Source organism: Falco biarmicus, chromosome 6 (assembly GCF_023638135.1).
Source record: "Falco biarmicus isolate bFalBia1 chromosome 6, bFalBia1.pri, whole genome shotgun sequence".
In the NCBI taxonomy this organism is placed as follows: domain Eukaryota; kingdom Metazoa; phylum Chordata; class Aves; order Falconiformes; family Falconidae; genus Falco; species Falco biarmicus.
The window spans coordinates 43,542,065-43,567,987 of record NC_079293.1 but is presented as its reverse complement, the minus strand read 5'-3'; the positions used below and the strand labels follow the sequence as shown (position 1 = coordinate 43,567,987).

The 25,923-nt window shown below is 41.0% G+C and overlaps 1 protein-coding gene across 2 annotated transcripts in view; it reads right to left on the bottom strand.

Moving 5' to 3' along the window:
- Positions 1 to 25,923, bottom strand: part of GRM1 (glutamate metabotropic receptor 1) — a 195,708-nt gene that overhangs the window by 60,348 nt on the left and 109,437 nt on the right. For both annotated transcript variants that reach the window (XM_056344584.1, XM_056344585.1), the window contains exon 3: positions 13,618 to 13,853. In XM_056344584.1, coding sequence (XP_056200559.1) covers positions 13,618 to 13,853 — 236 coding nt within the window. The remainder of the gene's footprint in view (positions 1 to 13,617; positions 13,854 to 25,923) is intronic.

Here is a 25,923-nt window from a genome sequence, read left to right as displayed (position 1 = left end):
CATGGTAATAATAACAATAATAGTGATAACAATAATAACAATAACAGTTAAGTCAGATACCCTTGCAGATACCCTATTATAACACACAATGACAGAAAAATGAAAAGCACATGAAACAGGACCGATCAAATTTCAAGTGTCATGCTTTTCATCTGAAGCCTGAGACTATCTGAAAGACAGAGACAGAACTCAGTAATTGTGCTGCAGCTTTCGGAACATTAACCACCTTAGATACTTAAATTAGGAACCTGAATACATATTTAGGCACCTAATTAATTGACTTGATTAATACCTGAACTTCTCTAGCTGCTGTTGACTTCCATGGGAATTATGGGAGATCAGTACTGTTAAAAATCAGGCCAATTTATCTAGGTCTCAGAGCATGCATTTCAGGAGCTTAATTTTGGGCATCTTCATCAAAAAGTGCTGGTTCAGAGTTGAAAATAAGCAACCTTCATATTAATCATAGAATGTATTACCACTGAACGGGGCAAAGAAGTTAACAGAAATCTAGTCTCAGCATAAGTTAAATATTCAGCACCAGCACAACACCCAAAACTATTAGTCAGGGTCTTTAGATTGGAGTGGGAAAATATGATGAAGATAATAAAATATACATACTAATTAAGCTATCCTTTCTGGAGATCTCTGCTTCTATCTGGCATGGAGACGGTAAATAGAACAAATCACATAAACTCTTTTCTGTCCATTGATCTAGACCTGTAAACATCTAAGTGCTAGCTCATGGTTGTCAGTGTATGGGCATGAGATCCTGAGGACTTCCAAGATATGTGTTAGTACCTCCTGTTAACATCAGAGCGAGAACTCCCCTCGTGACAGGGTACCAGCTCATGGCTGGCAGGCAGATCTAGCTGGCCTCACTGGTATTTTCCTGTCTTAAATTCCAGCATGAGTCTGAAGAATAGTCAGGAAAGATATCTAATATTTATCATGCTTTAAAACACTATTGATTTAAGATGGGTTTCAGAATTCTTGCATGACAACGTACCACCCAGCAGCCAGTACTACAGGTTCTCTTTTTCTTTTATTATTCTAAAAGAACAAAGCACATCTTCGTCACTTCTGTTCTTAATGTTAAGGTAGTATTAAGAACACCAGCATTAGCTGCCCAAGTATAAATCAATATGAACACCAACATGTCTTACCTCTGCAGAAATACAGCTCCCTCCAAATTTGTCCTTTGCCAGGTTTAGTGTTGGGTTTGCGTTATTGTTTTGTGTTGTTCTGTGTGTTTTTTTAAACAGACTGCATCCTCACACACAAAAACTTCTGTCTGAAGGGCTAGCTTCCTGGAACCACATGTTTGCATGCCAATGGGGTGGACTTCACACATGCTACGAAGCCTGGGGTCAAAGGCAGCTGCTGCCCCTGCTCTGCAGCTGAGGAGCAAAGCACCCTCTGCCACCACAACTCGTGCCTAGTTGGACTACGTTATCATTTAACAGAGCACACTCACCTTTTTTGGTTAAATCAAGTGCAGTTTTCAAGGACTGTTAGGAGGATCCAAACATTCCCTTGTAACCCTTGCAATGTGCAAGATGTTAATGGCAAATACACAGATCACAAAAATCCACTTTAAGTTCCCCTTAACTGGACATATGCCCAGAGCTGTGTTCAAGTACAGTATCACAGAAAAAATATCATTTTAAATCTAAGCTAAGATTAGAAGCTTCTGAATGACATCTGCATGAGAACAATGCATTGCTGATTAGCAGTGAACTAGAGCTAAGCAAATCAGAAGATAAAATAAGTGTCCTTAATCTTTATTCACACATTAAATTCAACAGAAAAACAGAAGCAGGATTCTTTCAGATCTGAAAGAATTTTAAAAGCATTTATTCTAGCATACCTCCTTTTTTCCTGGGTATAGCTAAATGTGACAATGCAGAAAAAAAGGGCTATGAAGCCCAGCCAAACCCAAATTACTGAAGTACTTGAGATCTAACAAGAAAATGGGCCCTTGTGATGTGAATTTTTAGATAAACTAATCCTGGAAAAACAGACAGAGTAAACTGGCCTTTGCAGAAAGTAGACAGCACACTGCATAGCATGATGTGCAAAGTACTATCGCTTTGAAGAGAACTGCCCTGATTTTCCATCCCTATAGAGCTGAGCCTGAATTCAGAGCTAAATTAAAGGTCTGAACTTGCAGGTTCCTCCAAAGCTGCATTCTATTACTTGAATTTCAACAATCTGAGCTGAAGGAAACCTTTGGAAATACTCTTGTCTTGCACCTTGCTGTGCTTCAGTGGCCCTCTCTGGCTCAGCCAGCAGCCCAGCCTAGCTGCAGTAGCTGGTTTCATTATTTTTCCCTAGTTCCCTCCACACTGCACTCTCCCAGACTTTCCAGTATGAGTGGGAAAACAGAAGTTTATTCTGGCAGCACTACTCTTTGGAGCACACGCCTTCTATCAGGTTATTCTCCCTATGGATACCAATACGGCTTATTCTGAGCAGGAAAGTTTGTGCTTTGTATGGTACAGTTTCACTACTCTGGCTCATAATTTATTGTTCTTTATACCACTGCTTGTCCAAGATCTATTAAAGGAACCCATTGATTTTTAGAACTCTATTTCTATTTTTCAGAAAATACTCTTGTGCACGAATGGCATCTCTCAGCTGCAGCTAGACATGTGTGAATGTGTGGGTTTGTGCCTACATGTTAACCTCTACTTGTATGTCCTTTGCACCTGTATTTGTGGGGTAATACTGCCAGTAATGACAACCCGTAAAACTGCAAGCTGAGTTTAAAAACTTTCCAGGTAAATGAAGGGAAGAAATGATCCAATAAAAGACCAGGAGGGCTGACAGAAGGCAGTTGGCCTTGTTTTCAGGTCAGTTACCTGTGTTATTTCATCTGGTTTACTTAATGGTTTGGTTAAATGCTTATATCTAGGCTAATTGTTCTGATGCGTGACCTGCACAAACTTTTGACTTCTAGGAACAAGTAAATTCATTTTAATTGTGTGCTTTTGTCCTCACCATGCTCCTGATACAAGTTCAAAGCACCTGTGACAGTCTGGGCAGTCAAGAGTGCCCCTGTCACTCTCCAGGCACAGGAGACAGGAGCTCCAAGGAGGCACAAGGGAGCATGATTCATGTGTCCTGTTCCCTTGCAGCACCATTGATTTACTCGCATAACAGGGAAGGCTGAATGTTACAAGCCTACCCAAGGATTGTTTTAATCCCAGAAGTGGAAAATCTGACTGTTAAAACCCACAATGGAAAATGTAGGTGTAAATTTTACGTTCAGAAAAAATTTCTCATATCCTGCTGTAATATGTATGTGTTCTGCAAACTGTCTTCTATGCTGTTTACCCACCTATATGTATACTGCTTCCTTCCTTTATTTGATGATGATTTAATTTTTTCATGGATCTCAAAAGAAGAAAAGTATTTATCGTTATTGTATTTTGATTGACAGCTTGGTTTTAAAGTATTTTTTGAAATATAAAATATTAGATAAATGTAGCTGCTTTCTTCCAAACACAGAAATAAGAAGCTAGAAGCAAATGAACAAAAGCCTGACTATAGATAATGTCTTCCTCAAATAATTCCTATGATTTATCACAGATAAGCATGTTATTAATCTTCCTCTTCTTTAAGTTTTAAAAGCTGTCTGTAACCTTGTCTGGGAAATAAAATGAGACTACAGCTCTCCTGTCTTGCTTGTTGTAAAAAAGCCATGACTAAAAAGTGTAGCAAACAGAGTCCTTTCAGACAAGTTGTCCCTAATAGGCTTTACTCTACGTGCCCATGACACTGAGATCAGTTTTGATCACTACTGTGAGAGATTCCTAGGATCTCCTGCCTCATACTGAGGACAAAGAGAATGACACAGAAATCAGCTCCTTCTCTACCACAGGGACATAAGTATATAACGAGAATCCAGAGCAGGGGTTAGGGAGGGCAATTCACAAGATACATAAGGTACAATACATCCTGAAGAAGTCATGTCATGTCAATAGCTTGGTTCCTTCTTCAAAAGCTTATAAATGTGTCTCCTGTACACTGCACAGGTAATTTACAAACAGTGACTGATCTTTCAGAGTGTGTGCTCAGGCTAATGTCTTATAATTAACTTTTCTGACCTACTGTAGTGAAAGTAGCTCCTACTGTAGGTGCTTCTGCTGATGCAAAGTCTCATGGGACAGGTGCTCCATGGGGGAGCCTTGCAGGTGTTGAGATTAAAGGAATGTTCTGAGAAACCTCTATGAGCACCTCTGACACAGCAGAATGAGCCCTAATAATGTCTGCTGGATCTAACTTGTCCAACTCAAAACATAACCTGAAAGACAGAAAACCACTCAGATCAACTGTCACTGGAAATGCATTCACCCTTTCAGCAAAGCGTAGAAAAAAGCAAGTACATGTCCTGGAGTGCTTTGTCCATTGACAGAAAATTAAGGCCCCATGTTATGTCAATCAAAACTAAGACTGATCTTGAGAAAAAAAAAAATTCATTAAGAGAGGCTCTGAACTACATTACTGGTAGACTGAATGTAGTCTGAAAGATGTATTAGCCAAATACAAAACTGTCTGAGGATGGGAACAGGTCAGCCATCAGCTTTTTTTCTTCCTACCTGGTGCAGTAAGTGCAATCAAGGAACACTTCACAGACATACAAACATGATAGTTGTGAGTAAAGGCTCCACAGATCTTCCAAAAAGATGTTACTATCCAATGTCAGAAACAACTCCACCCTCACCGAAACTAAGGATTTTGTCTATATCTGGATGAGATAAAAACTTTCTAACAAGTGGGTGATAATGGTGGCAAGCATTTAGAATGCTTTTCAGAGAAATTTTAATTAGAGGCAAACAAGTCAAGCTGGCTCCTGAAGCACCTTTTGAAATGACTGGATTTAGTAGCTTGGGTATAATGTCCCACAGACATAAATATACTAATCCTGTACTTGAGCTGGTATGTTCGTGTAACACTGCACCGTTCCTTGTGTGTGTGCCTGTGTGGGTCTCATACCTAAACCACCTCTGCACCATGCTCTACACCTCCTTCAGATTATGGCTATACTAAGAAAAGTCAACGATTCAAGGTCTTTACAGTGACAAAATAGTCTATTTTTCCTGTAATTTTTGTCTCAAGAAGTATGACTCTGCATTATTCATACCAAAGCATAAATGCCTTTTCTGCAATATTTAATCTTCCTCACAAGCTCTTTTCTGCTATGATTATTATGTTCTACCCAAGATTTGACATGCTATGAAGATTTACAGTAGACATTCAGAACTACTTAGGTGTGATGAAAGCTTATGTCCTCTTTCTGAGCGAGTCTACTGATGCAGAAAGAAGGAAAGAAAAAATACAACTTCTTGGTACCAAAGTTGACACAAGAATATGGTGGCTGTACAGGTCCTTATCAGGAATGAAAGCAAGCAGCATCCTGGTTTAGAACTGATAGCACAACTGGAGCATGTGATGACCTTCCCACTACCACCACTCTACTTTGCACTCATTAGGCTGCGTCTAAAATACCGCATACAGTTTGTGAACCCCCAATACAGAAAGACTGATAACCTGGAGCACATTCAGCAGGGGGCCATCAGGATGATCCGAAGCTCCAGTCCTTGTCCTTTGAGAACAGGCTGAAGGACTTGTGCTTGTTCATCTTGGACAAGAGATGGCTACAGGGGAACCTTACAACAGCCCCTCATACCTACAGGGTGGATATAGAGGAGAGAGAGAGACGTTCTTCATGGTGAAGCACGGTGAGAGGATAAGAGATGATGGGCATAACTTGAAACAAGAGAGGCTCAGAGTCGATAGGAGGTAAAACTTTTTCACATTCAAGTAGTGGAACATATTTCCCGGAGACACTGTGCCACCTTCATCCTTGGAGGTTTTCAAGGACCCAATGAATAAAAGTCCTGAGCAACCTAGTTCAAATTTGTAACTTAAACTGCTTTGAGCAGTGGGTTGGACTACAGTCTTCCTGAGCTACCATCCAGACAGAGTAATTCTGTAATGCTGGCTGCACTCAAACTGCTTGTAGTTCCCTTGGACAAAGACAGGCATTAGCAGATAAAGCAATCCTTGTGGCATGACCAAGGTATGAGTAAGCACCCTACAGGGACCTTGAACTGTGATCTCCTTTGGAACAAAAAAAGGTCTACATTTCTTTTTCTTGTCCGCCACAAACACATTCATAGAATCATAGAATCGTTTAGGTTGGAAAAGACCTTTAAGATCATCAAATCCAACTGTTAACCCAGGACTGCCAAGTCCACCATTAAACCATGTCCCTAAATGCCACACCTGCACATCTTTTAAATACCTCAGGGATGGTGATTCCACCATCTCCCAGGGCAGCCTGTTCCTATGCTTGACCAGCCTTTCAGTGAAGAAATTTTTCCTAGTATCCAGTCTAAACCTCCCCTGGCACAATCTGAGTCCATTTCCTCCTTTCAGGTACTTGTAGAGAGCTTCTGTCCTCCCTGAACCTCCTCTTGTCCAGGTTAGACACCCCCAGCTCCCTCAGCCGCTCCCCATCAGACTTGTGCTCCAGACCCTTCCCCAGCTCCGTTGCCCGTCTCTGGACACGCTCCAGCACCTCAGTGTCTGCCTTGCAGTGAGGGGCCCCAACCTGAACACAGGGTTCCAGGTGCGGCCTCACCGGTGCCGGGTACAGGGGGGCGATCACTGCCCTCGTCCTGCTGGCCACACTGCTTCTGACACCAGCCAGGACGCTGTTGGCCGCCTTGGCCACCTGGGCACACTGCTGGCTCATGCTCATGGCTGTCACCCAGCACCCCCAGGCCCTTTCCCACCAGGCCCTTTCCAGCCGCTCTGCCCCAGCCTGTAGCGCTGTGTGGGGCTGGTGTGACCCAAGTGCAGGACCCGGCACTAAGCCCTGTTGAACCTCATACAATTGGCCTCAGCCCATCCAGCCTGTCCAGATCCCCCTGCAGAGCCCTCCTGCTCTCAGGAAGATCAACGATCCCCTCCCCAGCTTGGTGTCATTTGCAAACTTACTGAGGGTGCACTCGATCCCCTCATCCAGACTGTCAATAAAGATGTTAAACAGAAATGGCCTCAATACTGAGCCCTGGGGAACACCACCTGTGACTGGCCACCACATGGATGTAACTCCATTCACCACCACCCTTTGGGCTCAGCTGTCCAGCCAGATTTTTACCCAGCGCAGAGTACAGCCATCCAAGCCATGAGCAGCCAGCTTCCCCAGGAGAATGTTGTGGCACTAAAGTCCAGGTAGACAATATCCACAGCCTTTCCCTCATCCACTAGATGGGTCATCTTGTTCTAGCAGATCAGGTTCTTTAGGCAGGACCTGCCTTTCATAAACCCTTGCTGGCTGGGCCTGATCCCCTGTTGTCCTGCATGTGCCACATGACAGCACTCAGGATGATCTATCTGCTCCATAACCTTCCCTGGCATATTAGAGGCCTGTAGCTCTCGAGGTGCTCCTTCCTGCCCTTCTTGTAGATGGGCATCACATTTGCTAACCTCCAGTCTTCTGGGACCTCCCCAGTTTGCCAGAATTGTTGATAAATGATGGAGAACAGCTTGGCGAGCTCCTCCATCAGCTCCCTCAGTACCCTCAGGGGGATCCCATCCTGCCCATAGACAGGTGCATGTCTAAGTGGGGCAGCAGTTCACTAACAGTTTCCTCCTGGACTGTGGGGGCTTCATTCTGCTCCTCCTCATCCCCGTTCTCCAGCACAGGGGGCTGAGTACCCAGAGGGAAGCTCGTCTTACTGTTAAAGACCGAGGCAAAGAAAGCATTAAGTACCTCAGCCTTTTCCTCATCCCTTGTGGCAATGTTCCCCGCCACATCCAATAAAGGATGAAGATTATCCTTGGCGCTCCTTTTGTTTCTAATGCATTTGTATAAACATTTTTTGTTATCTTTTATGGCAGCGGCCAGCCCAAGTTCTAGCTGGGCTTTCACATCTAATCTTCTCCTTGCATAACCTTGTGACATGCTTACAGTCCTCCAGAGCTGCCTGCCCCTTCTTCCAAAGGTGGTACACTCTCCTTTTTTCCCTGAATTCCAATCAAAGCTCTCTGTTCACTGAGAAATAATCCTTCTCCTCAAAGATCAATTGAATTGATGAATGAATCATGAATTGCCCACTTTGTTCCACTTCGCTCTGTTGAAAAATATCTGCACTGATTGCCTGCCAATGTATTTTTTTGTCCCAGCAGATGAACTGTTGTGAGCATAATCTGATGTTTGTATCAGTTCCATAACCAATTTCGTAACTGTCTCTTGTGGTGCAGAGGACTACTCATCCCACCCAGTTTACATAAGCTACAGAGATTGTATTATCTGCCAAGAGGTGAATAAGGCATTCTGTAAATGAGCAGTTAGACCTCCATAGGAGAGTTTGCACTGTACTGAGTTCTACATTTCTGCATAAGTCTAACTTGCATTTAATTCTGGCCTACGTAGACTCACCAAGTCCAACAGAGAAGTATTTGTCACTGTAGATTTGTCGGGAGAGAAACACTTTCATCCAGGCTGTTTCTATCAGATCAGGGAGGAAAAAAGATCCTACAGAACTGCTGGAAAGGTATCTGAACTCTGTTGCCGGACATACACAGTCTACCACCTAATCTTGCTGTCAGCATACAAGCTCTGTATGATCTCCAGAATGTGGAAAAGGCTGAATTGTCTGATGAACTGAGAGAAGTTGTGACTGTTGCTTGGGGCAGTGCCTGAGGTTGTCTGCTAAGGGAACTTAGCAGGTTCATCCTGAGTTAGGTAGCTTCTTAGTATCTCAAATTCAGAAACAGCTTTTTTTCTGTTAGTGTTAAAACAGCCTGCTCTGTTCTGACATTTCATCTGAAGGGCATGAAGGATGATGTGAAGTTCTGAAGCTCACGATGAGCCAGGGGTCCATGCAGAGTTGCAGGACATGCTTTGTTTCCTAAAGAGAGTAGCTACTACATGAAACACATTGAAAGTACTTTAGTGGCATGGACAGCTTAAGAACAGTTCTATACTGGAAGTGGTTTTGGCCTGCTTAGATAACAAGGAAAGTACAGGAGAATGATCATATACAAATACCTCTTTTCTACTGTGGTGCATTGAACTGGGCTGGCAGGCAGGCACCCACCAATCCACTCTCTCATTCCCTCTCCTCAGCTGGATGGGGGATAGAAAATAAAACTAAAAAATCATGGGTCAAGATAAATGCAGTGTAATGAAGAAAAGGCCATGCATGGAAGTGAAGGAGAACAGAAACATTTACTCTCTGCCTCCAACAGGGGTATGGCCAGGCACTTCCTGGAAAGTAGGGCCTCAGTATGTAGCAGTTTCTTCAGAAGAGAAATGCCCCCCACCCCCTCCTTCTTTTAGCTTTTATTGCTGAGCACATCATCATATGCTGTGGAAACTTTGGTCAGTTTGAGCCAGCTGTCCTGGTTATGTCCCCTCTCAACCTCTTGCCCACTCCCAGCCTTTGAGGGCAGGGAGAGGAGGGGGAGAGAGCCTCAGAGCTCTGCAAGTACTGCCCGGCAGTGGCTAACACACTGGTGTGTTTTCAACACTTTTTTAACTATAAATACAAAACACTGCACCATGAGGGCTGCTATGGAGAAAGTGAACTCAATCCGAGCCAGATCCAATACATCTACGTATAAGAAAATTTCTAGGCTTGAATCCTGTTGTGTTGAGGAAGAATATTTCCTACAGCAGAGAGAGAGAGAAGGGGGTGGGGGGAGTAGGGAGAGAGGCATTCCCTTATGAGAGGCATTTGTCTGTAACATTAGCAAAGAATGAGTCAAAAATAGCTCCCACTCATTTGGCTGCCACCCAAGTAGGAAAAGTTGCTTAATTTTTGCAAGAAAGGATGATCCAAAAGAGCAGTCGCTGCAAAACTCTCTATGATCTCCTTCTCTTCCCAAGAATTTGTGCTACTATGATATAGTCCTAGTACGTTCCCACAAACTATTCTGAAAATAAGGCCAAATGTTAGGCATCCCACAGACTTCACAGAGTAGAACGCACTTGGACGTGTTTCCTTCCAGTAGTGTTTAGACTAGGAAGACTTTTTTTCCCAAAAAATACTCATGTACATTCAGAGCTCAGTGTAACGTGAGAATTCCTGAAGGACAACATCTGGCTTCTCAGGGACTGAATGAGGGAATTCAAGCAGTAATTCCTGTCATCAGAGAAGGGGGATTTCTAGGAACTGGCTTTCCCTTGCTTTGTAGAGAGCCTGCAGTGCTAAGCTAGTGCTGACTCAACAGTAACAGGGTGTGAGAAATTGTGAATGCAGCTGCTGTAATTGCTTGAGGAGAAGTCCTTGCCTATCCATGAATGCTAAAAATTGAACTTTACATTCCAGTGGCAATTCTGAATAAATCATTCGGTAAAGTGATTAGGTTGTATATGAGCAAATTATATCGGGCAGGCAGTAATTGAAGATTCTCAAATACAAAATTTGTAGTTAATCTCCTTTTCACAATGGATTGGTCCAAGTATTCTGAATCTTTTAATAAGGTGGTTGGAGAACAGCACCACCTTTTCTTTTTTTGTTTCTGGCTGCTCCTAGGCAACCCACTGCTGGGTAGATACAAGTACACCTTAATCCCCTAAATATCACAAGTATTTTTGTACTTGGTTTTCTTTTTCATTAGGTAGCTTCCTGAGATGTTAACTTTCCAGACAGGAATGATGAACTTCAGCAGTCTACTGCCTTTGACTTAATTTCTGTCTATGCAAAATTCCACTTCTGGAACACAGAACAGATCAGGACCCAGAGACAGTCACAATGCATGCTAACAATGTGCATGGACTCCTGGGACCAGAGGGGACTTAGCTTTTCCCATAACGTGAGACCTTATGTATCTTGTTACAGGAATATTGATGGAATACTGTGAAGTAAGAGCGAAAGATCTTAGATGTAAAGGGGTTAGGGTGCTTGATACCATTATTCAATACTGATAATATTCCTGAAATGAAGCAGTAGTAGCAGCGGTAATTAAATCTGTAGTACCACAAAGAAGTCAGAACTTCATCTATTGATACTTTTAATGGATTTCAAATATTAGTGCTTATTATTTATTGAGCAGTATGGATTATCTCTTTCAAATTTGTGCATGGATCTACTTTGTGAAGGAGGGAAGAAGCAATTCTGACTTCCTGACTCCTTTTTCTTTCACAGAGAGTTTGTGAAAAGGCCTGTTTCCAAACCTGTGAGAGGCAAAGAAAGCAGTTTCTTGGCACTATCATAGTTAGACCTACTTGGAGAGAAAGGCTCCACTAGCAAGCTTTGAAGCTGTTAGTATTTGAAGTGACATTGTTAACCCTGAAGAAAGGTCAGATAAAGATACGTGTGCAGAAAGCTCTGGTGGTGCCAGACAGTCACCAGTCAGCTCTGTGCAGTTAAATAAAAATAAATACAATATTTTATTGCCCCCAGACTTACTGGGGACATGTAGGTCTCTTGATTCTCTAGGTATGCAATTATTGGGAATAGATATGTTGTGGTGATTCCCTTTGGTGATTTGAGATGTTTATGAACTTCTTAGTTGTGTGTGACAAGTCTGAGGGTTAGTGTTACCACCAAATCTAAGAGCTGACTGATTTTCGGCAAAGCCTAAAAAGTATTGTACATTTTGAGGCTTCATGCAAAAACTTAAAGCTTTTTAGAGGAAAGATGTCCGAGTGCCTGAACTGTGACTATTAACTGTCAGAATCTACCAATATAGACAAATGTTTTTATGTTTCATTAGTATTATCAGAATGTAGTGGTTCCTGTCTCTGATACCTTACACCTTGAGAAGCACAGAAGACCAAGGCAGGCATGTTACAGCACCTCTGCAGCACCCTCTCCAGTGTCTGGTGGCTTCAGCCTTAGAATGTCCTGAGCCAGTTTGGGGTGGGATTTTTTTTCCCCAAGAAACAGCCCTTATTGGTTATCTTCTGTGAATTTGTTTCACTGCCTTTTGGCTCAAGTTTAGTCTACAGCAACCACTGTCTGTAAACTGATCTGCACATTCTGTGCAGAAGTATCCCGTCTTGGCCATTTTGAACTTCACCACCTGGTATTTGCCTTTGATGCAGCAGATTAAGAATGACTGTGCTGGTTCAGACTGAAGTTTTTAGTTTCATAACCAAACAGAGGCTGGATAACAAATTACCTGTGTATACAACAGCTGCTGAGATTCTTCAAAATGAGACTTTTTTATAGAATATCAGCATGAAATCTATTTTTGTGAATAGAATGAACAAAAAAATTGCAATCTTAAGCTTCTTAAGAAACAAGGCTATGCACTTGCACTGTGCATCAGTCATTCACCTTCTCCTTAGTAATTTCTGCCCATGTGGGTTTATATTAACTCCTTTGCCTGAGTTGAAGCAGTCTCAAAACCAATTAAATATATATACCATAAATCAAGATTTTGGTAGAGTCCATAGTTAATGACTCCTTTGAGGAAAAAATATCAGTATAACCTCAACATTTATTTAGCCCGTCTGGCTTGCCATTAGCCCATCAGTACCCAGATGGTCCAGCCTGGCTACCAGTCAGTACATCAGGCCAATTTTGAGTCAATGACAGTATTTGATGATATGTCTCAGCTGTTAGTAAGAGAACCTGGGGGAAACAAAAGGTAATGTGGAAGCTGTTGTTCGGAAGTGTTACTGATGGAGAAGGGAAGAACCAGAAACACTATAGGAATTCAGCTCAGGGAGCACATGAAGACCAACTGAGATTACTGCTACAGGATCGAGGCGGTGCACAGGTAAAGAATAGGACAGAAATCCAGGGGAAGTCGAGCTTCATCAGTTTTGTTGCTAACGGACTAACTTCCTTACTATCAGAGTACACATTTTTTGACTAGAAATCAAAAATTTACTAACTACAAACAAAATATTTAAAAAATTATTCAGCAAGTATTTCCAGAAAAGTGATCACCTCTCTCACTCAAGTTCCTAATAAATTTAATCATAGTGAAATATTTAAATTATTTTCTTAGATTCTGCCATGGAAGAAAAAACTCATCTATGCAGAGATACACTTTTCTTGCTATGAGGTGAGCTTTACTTCTATTTGTAGGACAGTGTGTTTTTTTTATAAGTGCTCCATAGTGAAAACAAACTGTAAATGTTTTAATGGGTGAAGAAAAGTAAGGGCGAAACAGATGACTGGCCAATTTTAAGACTCATCAATTTTCCTTAGAATTTATTTTCTGCCGTAATATTTTCTATGAATTTCCTGATTATTATTCAGCTTATCAGAAAAAAATTGACTTTGAGGAAAGAAGTTTAAATCTGTTCCTGGTTTTGTTAAAACTTAATGGTTGCTTATTTTTTACAAACTATATTACAAACTTGGACACTTTTGGCAGCCTCAGCATAGCCATAAAACATGAAAAGGAACAAATCACTCTGTAACAGAGCAGATCTAAATTGAAAGGAGGCTGTGCAACCAGTGCCAGACATATTCCCACCAGAGCTGAGACTTATATACATACAATTTGGGGTTGGCATGTTTCACTGGTGATTTATACATTAAAAAAACCACAACAAACCAAACAAACAACAACAAAAAAAGAAACCCAAAGACATTTTTTTGCCAGAGCACAGGAAAATAGCTGACAAATTACCAGTGCAGTTCTTCTGGAAGTTGGGATTTTCTAGTGGGTGCCCCGGGATGCGACATTGAAATCTGTGCTGCCAGAACTCAGGAAACCAGGGGTTGCGGGTGTTGGTGTCCAGACGTAGCTTCAGATAGTAGTCATCAAATGCCAAGACCTCTGGAGACTGCAGTTTGATAGTGATGCCTCCATTTGCTTCAGGTTCGTAACCTTCAATAACTTCATCTCTGTCTGCCCAGCCGTCACTGAAAAGAGGGAAAAACCCGCTTATTACACAAAGACAGAAAGCTTGTTTTGATAAAGCAACCAGCTAAAAGCAGGCCAGCACCCTCAGAAACAAGTGATTAAGGGGGAATCTAAAAGTAAGTCTAAAATTCAGGCAGAGAGGGAAAGAAGAAAGCACAGTGATGGAGACTTGTAATGAGCAGTCTGACTGATTTCATGCAGAGTCCCCATTAACCCATCGGGAATGATGAGGATTTATACTTGTCCCTCTGGAAGGTGGTTTTGGGCATAGCTTCCGGTATGATGTCTTTATTACTGAAGAGATTCTGCCTTATTTAGGCTGTCCTGTAAGGGGTGGAAACTGAAAGGATTAATATCGATGGAAAGGAAACTGAGCCAGAATCCTGGGTGTTTTGCAGAAGAGATCTCAGCATGCACAGATCTTATAGCTAGAAGAGTAATTCAAATAAAACATAAAGTGAGAAATGCATTGTGTTGGAAGAGAATAGAATAAGAATACTTGATAAGGTTGGCCAAACTAAAAAGAAAACCACATGCTATTCTTGCACTGCATGGGATTTGTGATAACATGCTTTTTTTCCTCTCTTCTTTTTTTTTTTTTTAACAAACAATGGCTTTCTATTTTACTTCTCTGTTTATTCATGTAAAAGATACTTTCAAAAACCTGAAGATAAAACTCTTTCTCGACAACGTTATTTCATGTAAAGTCTATTTTTACAGGTTTGAACAAAGTCCATTGAGCTTAGCATCTGAGTTTTGGTTTAGTTCTTTTAACAAGAAGTCCATTGATTTAGTGTCATTCTCCAGTTCTTATTAGGGTCCCCAAAGAACAGGGCTATTACAGTCTAATTTAAGTGCAAATATACATTGGCCATTGCTTAATTTTAAGATGCTGGGCATGTCATGAGAGAAACAGATTATTCTGGCACCTCAGATCTAGCTCTATCCACTCAGAATCAGATCAGTGGCACTGCTGCTGTGAAAAGCAGACAGATGAAGCACTTTCAGTGGCAAAAAGCTCAAGAGGAAAAATGCAGCTAACCATGAAAAGAGAAGTCTCTGGTTCGCCCAAAAGAGTGAACTCCAGACAGACTGGAAGCAGGTCCTTGTTAGGAGTCTCTTACACACAGCCTTGAGAAGAGCATCGGAGTGCAGACCATACCAGCTGAGGGCATTTATGAGACACTCAGCATAGATGTGCCTGGGACTCCACAATCGAAAATTGACAAGATTTGAAGAAGCAAGCTCTGTCACAGTCCTAGTCAAACAGGTGCAAAGTGACTGTGCATTGGGCATGTGTGAGTCTTTGGTCCTCAGCCATCACACTAAGCAGCTGCATGGTTCTCTCACATTAGCTGCTGCATCTGTGCTGTAGGCACCTGGAAAAAAATGGCAGGTCTCCGTGAAAATACAAGAAAGCCCAGATACTGAATGCTTTCTATATGGGACACACAACCCAAGCCTCTGTTACAGGAAGCTATTTAAGACATGGGTCATCTGGCAGCCCACTGAGTGACTGATCAACAGATTCCTTTCAGCCTGTGCCTGGGGACTCACAAAGCTATACTTTAACACAGCACTACATGACACCTCTGAGCCAGGATTTCTTCTTTGTTTCCCCCTTTGCCAAGACCTTGCTGTAGAACTGCCCAAGTTTTCTGAGCTTACAACCCACTGACCAATATCTTCATATAGCCAATCAGCATGTGATACACGTGTATGCATGTTGCATCTCATACGTGGTATAAGAGTGGAGAGCAAGGGGAGGTGCAGGGAGTAGGTCACGAGAGGGAGGCAGTGATGGCTGAAGATACCTGCTGCGGAACAAGGGTGGGCATGATGTACTATCCCAAAGTGACTGTCTCTGCCAGGCTGAACCTGGCAGCATCTGCTGGGTCACTTCTTCCCACAGCCAGTGGTGCAGGTTACCCAGCTGCTGCCCTTGTACCAATATAGCTCAATGATAACTGTGTGGCACAGCCTTGGCCTGACAGCTGCACTTGAATTGCCACAGGAGTGCACAGAGTTCAAAAGCCTCGATTTGTCCATCCTGCTCCCTGCCCCACTGGACTGCCTTGAGTTTTGCAGAGGGCAAGAAGGCACAGCTCATCCTCTCTGCATCCCCCTGCTCCTCACTTGTCCATATGCTGAGGCCAGCGAGTAAAAAGTACCATGTACTACGCACCCCTGACTACCTCACACAACAGACCACGGTCTAAATAACCCTACAAAGGTAAAACCACAAAAGCAAACTTTCTAGATTTCACAGAATTCAAGCCACAAACTATCACCAGAGTGGAAAAAAAGACATAATATTTATTTCTTCTTATGTGGGGGAAAAACAAGCAAGAGGTTATTCTTATAGCATAAGTAATTGGGTCTTAATTGCATGATTACTTCAGTATTTGTCACAATGTTTATGGCTTGCAAACTGTAGACTCAAGCAGAAACATTAGTGAGTCAAAAAGACTAAGTAAATTGGGCCATTTTTTACAAGACTTTCTAGAAAGGAGGTAGTTTCTCTGCTGCTTGGATTCCTACCAGCCAAACATTAGAGTGATTTATTTCCCCTTCCCTGTAACTCTGGCTTGGAAATTTGCCACATTCACTCTGAAGGCAAAGCAGAGCAATTCTGCAAAGGCAAGAGAAAGTGTATTTCAAGTTCTTTGAGGGCAGCTGATGGAAAAGTTCCCCTAAATTGGAACACAGGTTGTCACCTAATGTTTCTTTGTCTCTTTTTGGCCCCAAATGTTTTTTGTTCTCTTCTAAGCTTCCTCAAATTGTTAAATCTACCTGGTAAGTTTTGTGTGCAGCAAATCGTGAAAAAAAGGCACCAGAATCAGAGGAAAAAGTTTGTATGTGTGGAAGTTCATATGGGAGCCTTGGTCTACTTTCAGCAATGTCAAGGAAGCAAAAAGGAGTCCTCTGGTCTCTTAGGGGACATCTGCCATCCTGGAAGCTGCAGGCTGGCTGTGCTAAAAGGTATCCTAAGGGGGCCGTGCAGCCCTACCAGCAGCCATGGGAGGACTATCAGAGACTAAGATACTGTTATAATTTCTGCCTATATTGCTTTTTGTTATTTATATATTAAAAAAGGGGGGGGGAGGTGAGAGGAGGAAAAGGATTCACTGGGAACTGTGCATCCTTAGTGCCATATAAATAAATGGATAGCGTTCCAGAAGACACTGTCAAAAAAAATTGACATTTGTAATGCTGGGCAACAGCACGATACTGAAGTCCAGATGACAGTATGCATGTCAGTGGCAGAATCACAAGACCAATAGCTGATTCAATGGCAAAATGAAGTCTCATTTAAAAACAGGCAGTGCATACTATTCTTTTGTTGTCAGAATTGAGTGCTTTCCACCTACTTTCCTTCTTTTATCCTGCTGAATAGCAAGTAGCACCATACATAGCACTTTTTGGGAAACCATCTTTCTGTGTCTTTACTGCAGATTTCAGGAGGTGACCCAATATCCATCACCCAAACTGCCTTCCCTGATGAGTGCCCACGAGTGTTTCGTGTAACAGTCTGGCCTTGAAACGTGCCAGGTATCTCGTGCAACAGTTGGTCTGAAGCTCTGTGAGGGGGTTGAAAGTGTGAAGTCACAGTGAGGGAGGGACAAGCGTGTAGGAGTCAAACCAGAAACCACTCTGTCTGCTCTTAGGAGAGAAAGAACTGCTTTTGTTACGGTTTCATAGTGAGTGTTTATAACAACCAGAATGGTCACTGATATCCTGCAAGCTACTCTCAGTCCAAGTACCAGTCTGGCAGCTGACATTCATGATGCCAAATCCCAGTTTCAGCATTCAATCACAAACAAAATCAGACAGAAAGGTAAAAAGCCCAGAGCTACCCAATCTAGCTTCAGAAGTCCTATTTCCCATTATCACAGGCCAAATCTGAAGAATCAAAGCTATTTTTGTTTTATCCAGTTTACTATTCTGTTAATTTGTGATAATGGATGTCTCCGAATTGTGGCTTAAGCATTTTAGCCTCCCTATATTTTGTGAACTACAGTCATATATATTCTTGTGATTGAAACACCAGGAGAAATGTAATGGATTTCCAATTTCCTCTCCTCTTCCAAACATGAACACTGTCAGCTGCTTTTCACAAGGGCTGATGAGACAACCAGCAATCAGGCTTTCTATTTTCATCTCCTCAGGACTTAACTCAAACTATGCTGCAGCAGCTCTGCTCTGCCTCCCAGAACAGCACACAGAATTACTTTTTCAGATGCTTTTTCCACATAGGCAAACATGCAAGAAGTAAACATGATATTTTTTTTATGAGGACTACCTGCCCTGTGATTATTGTGGTGGGAGGTAGCATCCTTGCAAAGGTAAAGAAAATGAAACACATTTGTCTGTCGTGAACACTGACTGGCAATTTGATCCCTGTACCCTTACAACGTTTGACCTGACTGACCAAAGCTGTGGAGGGCATCTGACTTGGACTCCTCTGTCTGGAGGGCTGCTTCATTGGCAGCTTTGTCAACTCCCTCTGCATTAGCTGAAGTAATGTTTTCTTAAGAAGTTTGCATTCATGATAAGATTTTTTTCTGCTGTATTGGCCAAGTCATAAACTATATAAAAGAAATTAAGAGCAAAAAGCCCTTTATAAATGCTCAATGAATTATTTTTTGCAATAATACTTTTGCCTACATCAGATATTATTGTCATTATAAAACCAAATAAATCTATTAATTATTTATTATTTTTTACAGGTTTTGTTTCTGCCCTAGTGGATACTTTTATCCACTTTGAAAACAATGTTACATGTCACTATACCTATGTAAATTGGGAACATTAGTTTCAAACTTTCATCCTTCACAGAGGTTCCCTGCAGATATCTCTCTCAGGCAGGGTAGCAGGGCACCAGGTAACCATAACTGTCACACAAAAGGATCAGTATCTATATTCTTGCCTTTCTCTCTTTTCCACAAAAGTAAAGCCCATCAATGTACTTTCCTTGACACATCAATATACATCCCTGCAAAGCATGTTTCTGAATGCCTTCTTACCATTGCTCCCAAGGCTGCCAGCTAGCCTGCTGTTATGTTAAACTTTAATAGATTTAAATACGAGGACAGAACCACTCAAAGAATTCAACATTCAGTGACGAGTCATGCCATTTTGTTATATGTCAGTGTCTTTATTTTTCAGGAGAGTTATATGGGGGGTTATATAAATAAAAGGCTGGACATTTTACTTGGAAATTGCTTTTTGCAAAACCATCTTTCTGTGTGGTGGTCAGACACTGCTTATTTAGAGGCATTTCAAAATGCTACAAACCCCAGGTAGTGATAAGCAGAGTTTAAATAAGTTATTTGTTTCTGATAAATGTCAATGTTCCGGATTTCAAGAGCTGGTCAGACCTGGAAGCCTGAAAATTCCGTTTTCTCTTTTTATAAAAGTCTTCTCTGACGCTGGAAAATCCAGCACAGATTCTCCTGCCTGAGTGCAGAAGTTGTGCAATTGTGAAGGCCTCCTGCCCGCTCTTCTGGCAGAATTGACAGAAACTCAGAGCTCAACATAGGGTCAACCTGGAAAGTACCAGTGTGAAATAATTTCATAGGCAGTTCCATCAAAACTGTCAGTGTTCCTATTTGGTATGAGCACAGGTGGCAGAATCAGTCCTGGAGTAATTTGCAGGCAGAACTGTGGCTGGCAGCTCAGTTGCCCTCCTCTGGGAGTAGACTTTTTAAAAAGTTTTTATTTTGCCAGCCTGATATATTGAAAAGAAAACACAATTATCTTATTGTGAAGGAGGATGGACCTATTCTCTGGCAATAAGGAACTCTACCAAAGATATTCAGTGTCTGTGCAATACACTCCTAAAACAAAAGGTGCCACGTAAAGAAAATTGAGACTGTCCAATACTCTCAAGTCAGCAACTAGCAAAGTGACCTCCTTAGGCTTATGCATTATCAGTCAACCCCAGTAGTCACCAATGTCAGCTGAAAGGTGCTGATCCATATTGTTAATGAGCATTATTTCAAATGTGGGAGACAAAAGGCCTTTTTTACACTAACTCGTTCAGCTGATTCACCAGTACTACAAACTTATATTGAAAGGTGAGAGAGCTTTCCTCATTGCCAAGCCATGAATTCTTAAAAAGCATAGTTTTACTTTTACACATCTGACAAGTCCTAGCAATCTTAGATTAGTCCTATGGCTACAGGTAAGCCTGTATCTCACTGCTGGCAAGACCAGGCTGAACGCCATGCTATAACCTGAGGCTTGCTGAGCACTGACCGGCCTCCTTAAAACCGGAAGAATCAAGTGCACTAAATTTTATCAGATGAAATTAAAAAAAAAAAAAAAACCAAAAGAAAACAAAGGTAATATAGGCCAGTAGTTTTGCTCCTGCAGGCATAGATGAAGGTGGGAGTCATCACCTTCCCAAGCTGCAGCAGGTAATACAAGGTACTGTGGGGTTTGTACTTGTTCCCTTTCCCCACAGCCTGTGCTGGGCTCAAATGTACCTTGAATTCCAACCTTTAGATTTCTCCTAGTTGTTGACCTTCATAGGTCGGTCCCGACTCAAATCCACTGAAAGCATCATGGGAATATCAGCCTTGCACACTGGAAGCAGGAAAAGAAAACCACTGAAGCTTCTCCTGGGAGGGCAACGGGAAGTAAAAGCGAGAGTGAATATTGCTGCCTTGACAGTCTCATGCACACAGACAAAAGAAGGTACAAGAGGAGCATTTAGTACCAGGCTGTGCAGTTACTGATTTCAGACTTATAACTCACAGAGTGCTACTATGCCACTGTGGATCACAAACCTACCATGGACTATAGATTGAAAAGCATGTCAAACCTAATCGGGGATGGGGCTGGACATCTCAAGATCACCAGTGTGACTCAGGAAAAGACCAGTATGATTTATCAATTAACCCTGCTCCCTTTGAGACTGCTACATGTATCCATCATGCTTTGAGCTCCAGTGTCCTACAGGAGGTGCTATTCAGAGAGAAATTGAAAGATGAAGTTTAAAAATAATTCCCAAGGCTGCTTTCTGCAAGCACTTTTTCATATTTCTTAGTAAATCTTCTGTTCTTGCCAGGTTCTGTTTCGTAACATTGCATACACAATTTTTCACTTCCCATCCATGATTACCAAAGGTGAGCAGTGACAGTAGCCCATTAGTACTTATAATTTACACAAGCAGAAGCTGCTGATAAAAGCTTCCAATTTTTATTTAGTGAATCACTGGCTTTTTTTGAATGAGTGACACTGTAAAGAATGTAAGTTGATAAATGATAGGTCATTATGTTTCAAATTATTATCATTCACTTTTGTGTCAGTTTCAGAGTTTTTGCACCATTCATTTAAAAAATGTAGATTATAACCTCATGGACCATGATGGATTGTATTTTGCAAATATGTATTTAGGAAGGTTTTAATTATTGTGTGCGGTGCATACATTTGCATGTAATTTACATAATGTAATTTAACTGCCTATCATGCAGGCATTATCTTTGGGAGTGTTTACTGTGAAGATTCTTGACATGTTTGGCATGTGCAGCTTTTTGTAAATGTAGTTGCTGCTTTTATGCAGGAAAGGTTTTACCATTCTCAAGGGTGCACAATGGTGCATATCTTGGAAAATCAGCAACCAGACATATATTCTCTAAGGCAATAACTGATTTTTCAAAAGGTGTACACATGCTTTCACCCCAGACTGACAAGCAGATTGAATCCTTGCTCTGCATACTTGAAATTCATGCAAGGCATTGTGAAAGCGCATTTTTTTCCAAAGGAAAGCACATGTGTATGGAGAGTATCCAATTTTAAACACACAAGTACGAAGCCTTTCACTTAGCACTGTGCTTCATATAAGGTGCTCCTAGGCTCCAATATGTGCAGCCAAATCCAAGATTTTTAATATCTTATTAATACACCCAAATCTGAAAATCGAGAACTTTACCTTTGCTACTCTGTACAAGTTCCTGGGGACTTTTTTTTCCCCTTGCTGCTGCTGTGCTACAAATTATGTGCAACACTTGGTTGAAGAATGAATATGGATATTAAGAGGTAGTTCCTGATATGGAGAACTCAACTGTAGTCCCTTTTCAGGGGGGATAGTTAGAAAGACACAATTTTGTTAAGACTTCCATTTTGCCTGAAAGTGCTGGAGACTGAGGTCTTTTCTGTGCAACCATGCAAAAGCATAAAGAAGAATAGAGTGCTTCCCACCTCCGCTCCAGCCAGCTGCAAACTACTTCAGCCTCTGGGCCAGATCTGAAGGACTGGCAAGTGAGATAGCATATGGAGGGAAAACAGGATGGAATTACATGGAAGGGTACAGGTGTGCTTACAGGAAAGAGAACAGGTTAACACATGGCCCTCTCTGCTCCATGTCACTTCAGCAGAGTTGCTGGATGTTTGCATGTGAATTTGTTGCACTTCCTAAAGGATTAGTTCAGAGATGTCTTCCTTAACCACAGACAGAAAAAGGAGAAGCACATTTCCTTTCTTCTCTCCTTGCTTTGTTTGTTGTGATACTGAGGAACATAAACATCTTAGAATCACATTCCTGTCTCCATTTTCACACAAACTGTGCTGAGCTCAAAAATACCTTGAAGTCCAACCTTTAGATTTCTTCAAGATGTTGACTTCTGTAGGATAGTCCAGAATTTTCCTTCAGTCATTTATAGCCTTATGTGACTCCTTCAAGCCATCCCTTACTGTAACCATCTCATATGATAATGCTTAAAAACAATATACACAGTTTATAGGCCTTTTTTCAATGGAAGTCAAATTTCAAACATACAGAGCTAAAGCAGATGTCGTACATCTTGCATCAGTTTGCTATTACTCGTGTGCATATATCCCATTTCCATACCTGTACAGGGCTTGTGGAATGCTATTTCTACACTGGTGCTTGAAAACTGAAGGTTTACACACACCTTTATGCAGGAACTGCTTATTGCTTTGATAGCCCCTCAATGAAACCGTGTCTGCAGAGGAGCTGATAGTCATAAATAAGAGCCTGCTATCCATTCCATTCCAAAGCATAGTAACATGGGCCTCAAAACATCAGATGGAATAAAATTAAAAACAAAAGGTCAAATATGATTAAACCTACAATAAAATCTCAAAACTTGTGATGCTATCAAAGCTAATATATATTAGAATAATATTTCCATAAACAGCTGTTTCCATTTCTACCAAAGCTATTTTAAATTTGGCCATATCTGCCATTCTTTTTCACTTTCTGTGGATACTTGAACATTCAGATTACTTGAATGTTTATGAATAAGAATTTCCACCCAAATATCTATAAATTCTTCATTTGAAATTATATATTGGTATGGAAAATATCCAATTCATACTATACTAGTGAGTCACCTAAGCACCTAAACCTTTCCAGTGAGAGAATCAAGTAATACTTGAAGGTTTTCATAGACTGAATAAAGTAAAATCATTAGACTTCAGCAACCTACTAACACAACCTTGCATTGTGTCTACAATGAATAGCTTATGAACCACTTGCAAACCAAGAAACCAATGAATAATTTGAAAAATGAATTCACCTCGAAATCAAGCCATCTTTTTACAAACAGTTGCTGAACTTTAAAATGGGCGTAATGCCTTGAATATTTTTTTAATAATCCACTATGTCCAGGTAATACTATGATACTTGACCCAAAGCAACTGTTACAGAACATTTGAAAAATACATAAAAGTATTATTTAATCTTCTGCATTTATAGCTGTCTTAACGTCATAAGTGTTATTTTCTATCTGTGTAGCTACGTGAAAAAAGAATTCTAAGTACAATTATCTGCCTGTCTAAACCAAACCCAGTTCAACATCGGTCAGCTAACCTCTACGCCTTAAGAGCATCTGCCTTATCAAGCAGAACTAAAATAGGACAGTAGCAGCCTTTTAGGCATTTAGTTGTCTGATATCCAACCCATATTAAATCAAAATATGTCCAGAATATAACTGGAAACTATTGGTCAGATGAACCACTGAAGTGCACCATCTTGTCTGAATGCTACTTATTAAAGACTAAATTGTAAGTTTATCATTCAGATTGTTCAAGTGTTACTACTCCTAGGTATCATGCTGGCATCACTGAGGATGCCAGATACTAATGCAAAGAAAAGGTGCACACAGGCTCCTGCTAGCATGCAGCAGCTGAATGGGATTACACTGCATCCTATAGTGACCCCTTTTTGTGGCATCTAGGGCATAGAATAGACATAGCAAGACGCATACATAAATTTAGTTTGTGTGCAGTGATACCTGCCTACCAGCCTGACTACCTAGGAATTAGAAAAATTACCTATTGAATCTTTTTCTTCTATTAAAAATGTGATTAATATGCAGACTTATATTGTTCTCCCAAACACTTGGATAAGTGGAGATTTTCCAAAGCAATAGGTTTTCTTATAAGTTATGTTAATCAGAAAGGTATATTTAAGATATTATAAAAAAGGATAAAACTCACTAATCTGTTATAAACATTAATAAAACTTGTGAAGTGAACAGATGTACATTTAGAAAAAGAGCAGAGTGATTTGCCAAAATCTTGCTCAGACTACTTGTTTTTTATAGGTACTTGAAACAGACTTAAAGTTGCAGAAGTAAAATAATGCCATATACTTTTACTATAGTCAATCCAACCTGTAACTAAGTAAATGTGGGCCTGAAATGAAAGGCCTCCACTCTTCAAAGCGTCTAAATTACTAAATTATCAAATGAATGCACAATATAATCAGATTCATTTCAAAATGGATGAAACAAAGAACTATTCTTTGTTAATTCTGTACTGGAGATTGAGGAGGCAGCTGATTTTCTTCTGGATCCCAAGTTTTACTTGAATTGGTACACTTCTTCCAGACAATAGGTATGAATAACTTTTCTGATATCAGATATTTTCCTGATGGAAATTCCTCTTAATACTCATCTTTCCCAAGAAAGGATGGAGGCTTTGCTTCTGGTGTAGATGCTATGCTTTTAACCTTTATTTGTGCAGTTATGGAATAACTTAGGTTGGAAGAGTTCCCTAAAGATCTTATAGATCAGTAAGCTACATGGTCTGTGCAATCTCCCTTCAAGCAATTTGGCTCATTCCTGTCATTGTCTTCAGGTCATTAGAGGAAGTACAAGTCATGTAACTAGGGAGTCAACAAATATGAAACTATAACTAGAGCTTTACACTTTTCTTTAGGAAGCCAAAAATTCTTCTATATTTTATAAATCTATTGACCCCAGAACAATCAAAGTGTTCCTAGGATCATATTTATTAATTAGTTGTGATGTCACAACTTACTAATGGAAACAGAAGTAAGCTTTTTAGAAATAAAACCTGATTTTTTTCCGGCTTTTGCACAAGGGCACAATTGTGAAAGAGTGTGTAAGCTGTCTTTTTTCTTACATGACACAGTGACAGAGAAGTATTTTCCTTTTCCATTCATGAATCCAGCCAGAAAAAGAGCAATAAGTATGTATTCACATAAAATAGACAATTGTCACTTTGCTTCATGTGGTAGCAGGAGATATGCAAAGAATGTATGAAAGGCACTGTGCAGAAACTTCCCTTGAATAGAACTGCTGCGTTTATGGGCAAGGAAAGGCGGAAAAGTAAAAGTCAAATAGCATCAGCTAAGGCCTGCTGTCAGGGTACCACACGGGCCAGCTGCCCCCTGAGGGCTGGGGAGCCAGGAGCCAAGCGGGAGCCCAGCGCAGGGCAGGTTAGAGCCTCCCCAGCCAGGGCTCAGTCCCACTGTGCCTGAGCCAGGCGAGCCAGGGAGACCCAGACATCGTGGCCAGGTTCAGTGAAGAGTTCAGGTCACTGGGCAGAACATCTGATGGCATTAATCAAAGAGCTGACTGATACCACAGCATAAGCATTCCTTCTGTTTTCAGCTTTTTTTTTTTTTTTTGAGTGATTTTAAAAATCTCTTAAATAGAGACAGGAAATACTGCTTGCTTAATGTTTCTATTCCACAACTACAGTTGCTATAGTCACCACAAACATGCAATACGTGTGCAGACAAAAGAGAGAATGACCTTCAAGACAACAAACTGGACCAATTGCCATTTT